This window comes from Mastomys coucha, unplaced genomic scaffold (genome assembly GCF_008632895.1).
Source record: "Mastomys coucha isolate ucsf_1 unplaced genomic scaffold, UCSF_Mcou_1 pScaffold23, whole genome shotgun sequence".
Lineage (NCBI taxonomy): Eukaryota > Metazoa > Chordata > Mammalia > Rodentia > Muridae > Mastomys > Mastomys coucha.
The window spans coordinates 59,535,563-59,545,277 of record NW_022196906.1 but is presented as its reverse complement, the minus strand read 5'-3'; the positions used below and the strand labels follow the sequence as shown (position 1 = coordinate 59,545,277).

Genomic DNA, 9,715 nt, shown 5'->3' with positions numbered 1-9,715 from the left:
AAAAAAAAAACAAAAAAAAAACAAAACTCAGGGCAGGGTTTACTTCAGGGACTCAGGCCCCCCCCTCACTCCTTATGCAAGTCTGTTGTCTGTCTCATGGGAGAACTTCTATCCAGTTCTAGGATTAGACAGTCCAGGAAGATTGCTGGGTCGTACTACCACTTTCTGAGGAGGAGTGGGTTGAGCTAAGTGTGTTTCTAACACGGTCCCTTGTGAATGACATGCTCCATTCTTGGTCTGGGACCACACTCTGAGGATCACCTCAACTCTAAGAGTCACACGGGCTGAAGCCTGAAAGCTTTACAGCTATTGCCATGAGAAGTGAGCAGACTTGTGAAAACTGAGGAGGAAAAAGGCAACATAAAGACAAGAAACAAAGCAAACATACAGAGAAATTAGGGAAAAATTTGAGAGGAACAAATACGCCATAAAAACTAGAGTGACGCAGAGATGGATGTACATAGGGTGAACAGGGAGTCATTTAGGTTGTCCATAGATTGTCCAAATAATCATCTGCTCATTCAGTTCTGGAGTTGATGTCAGAATCATCTAGTAGCTCTTAACCCCAACGACTACAATTCCTGCAATTAAATAAGTTGTTTGGGGTATGTGTCTGCCTCTGTGTGTGTGTGCATGCGTGTGGCATAGCATGCATGTGGCAAATAGAGGACAAACTGAGGGAGTCACACCTGTACTTCTACCATGTAGACTCCAGGAGTGCAGCCTTGGCTGTAAGGCTCAGCAGCAAGTGCCTTCACCTACAGAGACATCTCGATGGCTCAGGAAATCTACCTCAGCATGATCTTTGTTATTAGAACCTAGAATTCCACAATGACATTCATGGCCTGTCTGCTCTACAGAGTGAAGTTCAAATCCAACCTGGAAACTTAGCAGAAAAGACCCAGTCCCAAAATAAGAACAAGAATAGCTGGGATATAGCTGAAATCTAGAGCACCTGCAGAGAATCTTCAGGCTGAGTCTCATCCCTAGTGTTGACCTAGAAACTCACAAACAAATGCTCTCACTGAATTGTTACAGAACTCCACATGCTCAGAGCAGAGCTTTCCCCTGTTAACCTAAGCTATAAAGGTTGAATCTGTGAGATAACAGGTCAATATAAGAAAATTTCTACCTCAGGAATGCTAAATATAATTTCCAATTAAAAACATGAACAGTCTATCATGTCTAAGAATAATTTTCAGGTTATTTGTTAACTCACAACTTTGTTAAACTCTAAACATACAAATTGTTTCCTTACTAAATGGCAATAATGTATCTAAAAATGGTGATCTCGAATGGTCAGTGCTTAAAAGCACTGGCTGCTCTTCCACAGGGCTTTGGTTCTATTCTCAGCAGGTGCATGGAGCTAGCAACTGTTTGTAACTCCAGTTCTAGGGGATCTGACACACTCTTCTGGCCTCTACAGGCACCAGGTATGCATGTGGTACACAGACATATATGCAGGCGGAACACCCCTACACACAAAAAATATAATAATTGAAAATGGCAGTCTTGCTGGGTGGTGGTGGCACACGCCTTTAATCCCAGCACTTGGGGGGCAGAGGCAGGCGGATTTCTGAGTTCGAGGCCAGCCTAGCCGGGCAGTGGTGGCGCACGCCTTTAATCCTAGCACTTGGGAGGCAGAGGCAGGCGGATTTCTGAGTTCGAGGCCAGCCTGGTCTACAGAGTGAGTTCCAGGATAGCCAGGGCTACACAGAGAAACCCTGTCTCGAAAAACCAAAAAAAAAAAAAAAAAGAAAGAAAGAAAATGGCAGTCTTTAGTAACTAGAATGTATCTCATGACTATAGCCATAAAATAGGTGAGCTTTATAATTTAAAATAAATCTTACAGTAAGACAGCCCTGGGTATCCTGAAACTTGCTATGCAGACCAGGCTGGCCTCAAGCTCACAGAGATTCACCTACCTCTGCCTCCCAAGTAGTGTAAGAAAAGGTGTGAGCTCCCAAACCCTGATTAAACTAATGTTCTTTCCTGGTAACAGCTTGCATTCCCTTAGGCCCTAACTTGGTATTGTAAAACACCACTGGGGTCCTACACACACACATACATCCACACACACATGCACACACACATACATTGCTTTATTCATTTTTCTGCACTGTATATGCAGAGCAGAAGTTGACCAAACATATTAGTAGAATAAAAAGACATACATTAGATCCATGCCGACCAAGTACTTCCCATTCACCACTGGTAATTGCTATTTCCTCTTTGATAGGACATTTGAAATCACCTGAAAATGAATACAATAAAAATTCAGTACTTTAGTCCAGATAATAAGCAAATGAAACAATGTAGAAAAGTTTTCTAAACTGTCTTTTACAAAAAGCTGCAATAAAACAAAAACAAAATCATCAATGTTAGGTTTGAAGTAATGAAAATGTTTTGGAACTAGATAAAGACAATTGTTGGTCATATTGTACTAAGTGGTTATTTAGCTATTTCAAATGGTTACTAAAAATTACAACAACAACAACAACAACAACAAAAAAAAAAACAGCTAGGCATTGTGGCATACACTTTTAGTCCTAGGAGTTGGCAAGGAGAGGTGGATCTATGCAAGTTTGAGGCCAGTCTGGTCTTTATTAGTGAGTTCCAGGACAGTCAGGGATACACAGTAAGGCCCTGTGTCAAACAAAAAAACAAAACAAAACAAAACAAACAAAAAACCCAACGACAACAAAACCAACTTAGAAGTTTTCAAAATGTTCAAGAATGATGATTTAAAAAAAATCCCAAAAAACAAAAACTCATGCAGAAAGTCTGAAAACAGAAAAATAAATCCTTTGAGGCAGAGATGCATCCACTCCTGCTTCCTCAGTGCTAGAATCAAAAGAGTGTGCCACCATATCCAACCAAAATAGATTCTATGGTAAAGCCAGAAAAACAGTTCCTGCCTTCTTGGATACTGATCCAACATGAAGGCTTACTAAGCTGACAAGACATTTGTTCTGGAAATGCAACAAACCATTTTAAAAGCAAAGAAGAAAATTTTTAATGCAATTCTTTTTCATTTGCCAAAAAATTAATTGGCTATTTTTAGCCACACTAATGTCAAATGCCCCATGTGCCTGCCTGAGTGTCTGCCTGGATGGAGTCTCCTCAGAGGTCTAAGGAAGAGACTGAAAAATGAAAGCCATTTCTCTCTTCCAGATATCTGCAAACAGCTAAGGATGGTGAGTTAAGAAATCCACCTTATTTTTCTGAGACACAGAAGTATAGCTTGCTGTTCTATAATGTGGAAATGGAGTATTATATAACACATCGCTATGAGCAGCAGGAGTTTCACATCACAGCTATGACAAGGAGAAAGAAAGAAGGAGAAAGAAAAAACAAACCAAGTAAACATACTTATAAAGTAAAAAAACCTGAGATGGAGCAATTAAAAAAATATGTACATACATACATACATACATACATACATACATACACACACACACACACACACACACACATACATACATACACACACACACATACACACACATACATACATATATACACACACACACAAACATACATACATACATGGCCAAGCATTGACAAAGAGGTGCTGATAGGAGCAGGGCCTGGTTCTGAGGTTGGCTTGTTCACTGAGTAACAGATTAAGATACATTATTGCTTCAGAAGAATTGTTTTAGTTCTTTGCTCCTCCTTCCTGAGTGAGTGCACTTACTTCTAAGCAACAGAGGAACTAGTAAGACAATTTTAACTCCAGAGCTAAGCTAAGCTGAAGCTTAGGGAAAGAAACTCTGTTTGGGATATATAAGACCTAGTCTAATCTTTAAAGAAAAGCACATAGTCATAGATAGTATTTACTTGGTTGGATTCAAGCTCACTGCTTCCCAAATGTAAAAGACCATTCAGAAAAACCTAAGAATCCAAAGGACTTGAATAGGTATTTCTCTTATCACTCATTAGGGAACCTGTATCAAAACCACTGGGTCGCCTCTTCAGGCTGGCTTGGTGACATGTGTGAGGCCAGTTACTCAGTGGTCTTTTCAGTCTGTCTCAAACTAAACCCAAAAAGTGCTAGGGATTTAATTCCGTGACACAGTCTAAGGCTCCGTCTCTAGCATTCATATGTATGAAAAGAAAGAACATAAATGGAAAATACCACTTTACATCTATTAGAGTAACTATTAAAAAAAAAAAGCCAGGTGTGGTGGCACACACCTTTAATCCCAGCACTCAGGAGGCAGAAGCAGGAGATCTCAGTGAGTTCAAGGCCAGCCTAGTCTACAGAGTGAGTTCTGGAACAGCTAGGGCTACATAGTCAGACCCTGTCTTAAGAAAAATCAATTAAAAAAAATTCACAACAAAAAAAGATAAAACATACCCACACAAAAGCAAGAAGACAGAAAATAACAAGTGCTGTCAAGGATATAAAGAAATAAAACTTGAGCCGGACAGTGGTGGCGCATGCCTATAATCCCAGTACTTGGGAGGCAGAGGTAGGTGAATTTCTGAGTTCGAGGCTAGCCTGGTCTACAGAGTGAGTTCCAGGACAGTGAGGGCTACACAGAGAAACCTTGTCTCGAAAAACAAAAACAAAAACAAAAAACAAAAAACAAAACCAAAGAAATAAAACTTGGCCTGTGTAGTGGCACATACCTGTAATGTCAGCACAGGAGAGGGAAGGTGAGACAGGGTCGTGGAGAACTGGAAGCCTCAACTACAGAATACAATTCTGTCTTTTTTAGATGTATTTATTTATTTTATGTAAGTACACTGTAGCTGTTTTCAGACACACCAGAAGAGGGCATCTGATCTCATTACAGATGGTTGTGAGCCACTATGTGGTTGCTGGGATTTGAACTCAGAACCTCTGGAAGAGCAGTCAGTGCTCTTAACCCCTGAGCCATCTCTCCAGTCCCCCAATTCTGTCTTTAAAAACCAAACCAAACCCAGGGGCTGCAGAGACAGCGCAGCAGTTAAGAGCAAAACCAACATGGTGGCTCACAACCATCTGTAACTCCAGTGCTAGGATCTATTCCTTCTGTGTACACACATGTTGTACACAGGCATCCATGCAGGGCAAAACATTCATACATATAGAAATTAAATAAATAAACATACTCCCCAAACATAAACAAACAAAACCACAAAGAAACAAAAGCTTTTGCATATTGCTATTAGGAATATAAAAAAGTGTAGCCCTTACCATTGGTTTGCTAATGATGAAAATTAAATAGAATATGAGTCAAGCATTGACCTTCTGGTAGGTATCCCCAAAACAATGGAAAGCCAAGAGAGGAACATACATATGGTGTCATATGAAGTAACCCAGGTATCCACCAAGAAATGCTAGATAAACAAATACATATACCTCATATACTATATATATATGACATATACTACACATACAGGCATATGTGTAGTTTTAAAATATTTATTTATTTTTATTGTATGTGTATGTATGAATGCCTGCAAATAGGCATGTGTATCACACGTATGCCTGGTCACTGTCCATGGAAGACAGAAGGTAGCATTGGATCCCCTGGAACTAGAGTAGTTGTGAGCTGCCATGTACGAGCTGGGAACAGAATCTGGGCTCTCTGCAAGAATAGCAAGTGCTCTTAACCTCTGAGCTCTCTCTCTAGTACCTCTATATTAATTTTATTTTGCAAGAGCCTAGTGCAGTGGCATAAGCTTTCAATCCCAAACTTTCACTTGGGAGGCAGATGCAGGCATGTCTGTGAGTCTGAGGCCAGCCTGGTTTGCATAATGACTTCCAGGCCAGCCAGACCTATGTAGCGAGACCATGTCTTTTTTTAAAGTTATTTACATATAAAAATAACATGGAGCTCCTTTTTTTTTCTTTCAGTTTTAGTGTATGTGCTGCCAAGGCAAGCACGTGTGTGCTCATTTCAAACAAATTAAAAATTGTAATCAAGGCAAAAGTGTCATAAAAATAAGTATTCTAATCACTCAGAGACTACCCACTATTTATAACACTGTGTATTCATTGAGAATTTGCTGTTTTCTGCATGCACAGACTAGTATTTCAGTTAATATATATTTACTAAGACAAGTCCTGATGCTTATGAAGAATATAAAAAAGACATTATGGCTGGTGAGATGGCTCAGTGGGTAAAGTTCCTTGACATCAAGTCTGATACCCTGAGTTTGATCTTTGAAACTCACACAATAGAAGGACAGAACTGACTCCTACAAGCTGTCTTCTGACCTGCACATCCTTGCTCTATGAAGCAAATATGCAAAACAAATACAATATAAAGACATTAAGTACATAAATAAGGAAGGCTTCTTACTTGGGGCAGGTAGTCCACCACTGGACCGTTTATATTTGCTCTCCTTTAAAATGGATGTGATTTTATACAGATGACGAAAACCTGTTTTGCATTCAGAGGCAAAAATAAACTCAATTTCATCTTCATGAGTTTGAGGAAAAACATGAAAAATATCGTGGATCTGCAAAATGAACAGCTTAATTTACTATATGCATTAATAAATACACTCCTTAGATAACCAACCATAGTGGTTAGTGGAAGGATAACCATGCGAGGTTTTTGCCTAGGCTTTTACATTTATTCTACTTTAGACAAAGATCTCACACACTGAAATGTGAACATTTCCAAATGGAAGAAAGCAAAGAGAGCGCCATGACCAAGGTTCTTCCTGCCCATCTCCAGTCTCTGAAGCACACAAGGCTTATGCAGCAGTATAAATCTTATGACCCAGGCAAGGAGAACAGCACGCTTTACTTTTCTTTTCCAAAGAAAAATATTCTAATAGCCAAAGGAAAACAGATGTTCATCTGTTTTGAGTGAATCACAGGAAGTCTACTTTTAACTAGAGAAATAGAGAAATGTTTTTATTTTATATCTAATTTTTATATTAAAATTTAAAACTCAATTTAAAACTAGTGTATTTGATATAGTTTGCTAACTTACAAGGTAGTTTCTAGACAAAGCTCTTGAAGGTTTTCTCAGAAGCACAGAAGCCAGAGCTGAGGCTGTGGGCTCCCTACCTTGTATGTGCAGGGCCACATCTGCAGGCACTCCTGAGCTGCCACTTCAATAGTATTTATTTCCTGCTACAAACTACTCCATTCTGGAACCATCACTCCAACTCAAAATGTTCACGGTTCCTTTGAACTTAAGGATGCATTTTGCTAGCTTGCTATAGAACTCATCTGCCTGAGTACTCTGAGAAAAACCACAGCCAAGTTCAAGAACAGATATGCATACATTTATCCAGATGTCTGTTGTTTCTTCATAGATGATCAGTGGCGTCACAGAGTCAGGAACTGACTCTATGAGTCTCTGTCTGTCCATGGCATCATCTTCTACTGGGATGAATAACTCAGGGGAGATCAGAACGATCTGCAGGTGAGTCTGGGAACGGTCTAGCAGGATGGACCAGGCACTGTTCAAAGGAACGAAGAGAAATCAGGACTACAGCCAGCTCTCAGAAAGTGAATAACCTTCTGTTCTCTCCCTCAGTACCTATCAATTCCATTTCTTTTTTTAAAGACAGAGTCTTTAAAAAAGTATTCCTATAATCACAATGGTGTATATTTATGCTTACAAATCTGCGCATTCACTGAGTTCAGGGAAAAGGCCTAAGCAGAAATAACATAGTGCCAATTTACATGGGAAGGTAAAGCCTACAGCACTGACATTCTAAAACTCTGGAGCTAACTCCAGATCCAGAATGAAGTAATGAAGTGACAGTTTAACATACGCACTGTTTTCCCTCTGGAGTCCATCCGGCTCTGGCAATATATTCAACTCCCTCAAACAGAATCTCAAAAGGTTGAACCAGTTCTTTATCTATGACATCTATAATCTAGTAGGAAGAAAAGGGAATATAGTTATAGAAGACAGAAAATAGCACACTCACCAGTCTAGTCTCCTATGTCATCTTTTTTTCAAACACAGTACTTGAAAGATTTAAGTGGACAGTAAAGCCAGCAGGCAGTTGGAGTTCCCCAGCTGATGCTCTCTACATCCAGGATCTGAGCTCAAAGTCTTCTTTAGGGTTTTCCTAACAAAGCCCTTGACAATAAATGACAAGCTCAAGTTTTGCTCACTTTAGATCTAGAATCTAGCAGTGACAGTCCTTAAGTCCCTATATCTTAGCTTAAATATGTTTGTGTAGTATATTAATGAAATGGACTCTATAGGCAAACTTTCCCTTTAAAAGTTTAGCAAACACAATTAAAAAAATAAGTACATTTCAAAAAATGGTCAAAGGGGGCTGGAGAGATGGCTCAGTGGATAAGAGCACTGACTGTGCTTCCAGAGGTCCTGAGTTCAATTCCCAGCAACCACATGGTGTCTTACAACCATCTGTAATGGGATCTGATGCCTTCTTTGTGTGTCTGAAGACAGCTACAGTGTATGCATATACATAAAGTAAATAAATAATTCTTTTAAAAAAAATGGTCAAAGGATCTGAATAGCTAGCTCTTCAAAGAAGCCACTTAAGTGGCTGATGAACATTGAGAACTTTACCCACAGGGAAATGTAAATCAAACCCTGTGAGCTATGGTGTCTAAATAGATAGCTGTGACAAATAACATGGACCATGACAACTGTTAGGATGATGTGGAGAAAGTGAAACCCTCATGTATTGCTGGTGGAAATATAATTTTCAAAACAGCCTGATAGCTCCATAAAAGATTAAGTAGAGCCTTATCACATGACCCAACCATTGTCCCAGGTATACCCCAGAGAAACACAAACATCAACTTTCAAAAGCACTTGCACACCCATGTGCACATATTCATAGCAGTCTCTCTCTGCAACCCTTTCTTTTCACTTTTTCTCAAGAGACATAGTCCCACTACATAGCCCAAGCTGACCTCAAACTTATGAGGCTCCTGCCTCAGCCTCTTGCAATTGTGCTTATATATAATATAAGCACATGTCACCGTCTGACTTCATGACAGCTTTTCTTTTAAGAGCAAAAAAAATGAATAATGCAAATACCCATCAACTGATGAAGAGGTAAATAATAAAATAATATTCACCAATAAAAAGAAATGAAGGGAGATGGGGAGATGGCTCAGTTGGTAAATAATTTCTTGCCTGACAAGCATGAAGACCTGAGTTTGGATCTCCTGTACCCAAGAAAACAGCAGGCATAGCAGCACTGTGCTATCTCAGCACTGGGGAAGCAGAAACAGAAGGAACTCTGTAGCTAGCTAGCTAGTCTAGCTGATCAGTGAGTTCCAGGTGCAGTGAGAGATTCTATCTCAAAAAATAAAACAGAGGCTGGAAAGAGGGCTTAGTGGTTAAGAGTACTGGCTGCTCTTCCAGAGGATCTGGGTTTAATTTCTAGCACCCATGTGGTCCTTACCATCTATTAACTCCAGGGAACCCATACTCTCTTTTAGCCACCATGCACACATATAATACACAGGCAAGCATATAAGCAAAATACATACATATATATATTTTATATATACATATACAATTTTTAAAAATAAACAAAAAATGAAGTGGAAATTGATCAAGGAAGACACTTGACATTGACTATTGGTTTCCATGAATTTGCATTTACTGCCCCACTCCCACCCCCAAGCACAGACACAAAAAGAAAAAGAAATGAAATACATGGGCTGGAAATATAGCTCAATAGGAAGGTAGCATGATTAAGGCCCCGAGTTAGATCGATCTCTCTCTCTCTCTCTCTCTCTCTCTCTCTCTCTCTCTCTCTCTCT

At 39.5% G+C, this 9,715-nt stretch overlaps 1 protein-coding gene across 6 annotated transcripts in view; it reads right to left on the bottom strand.

The window, feature by feature from the left end:
* Positions 1 to 9,715, bottom strand: part of Dpp8 (dipeptidyl peptidase 8) — a 56,878-nt gene that overhangs the window by 21,539 nt on the left and 25,624 nt on the right. For all 6 annotated transcript variants that reach the window (XM_031345269.1, XM_031345273.1, XM_031345275.1 and 3 more), the window contains 4 exons: positions 7,736 to 7,836; positions 7,236 to 7,413; positions 6,297 to 6,456; positions 2,175 to 2,254 (listed from right to left, as the gene is read on the bottom strand). In XM_031345269.1, coding sequence (XP_031201129.1) covers positions 2,175 to 2,254; positions 6,297 to 6,456; positions 7,236 to 7,413; positions 7,736 to 7,836 — 519 coding nt within the window. The remainder of the gene's footprint in view (positions 1 to 2,174; positions 2,255 to 6,296; positions 6,457 to 7,235; positions 7,414 to 7,735; positions 7,837 to 9,715) is intronic.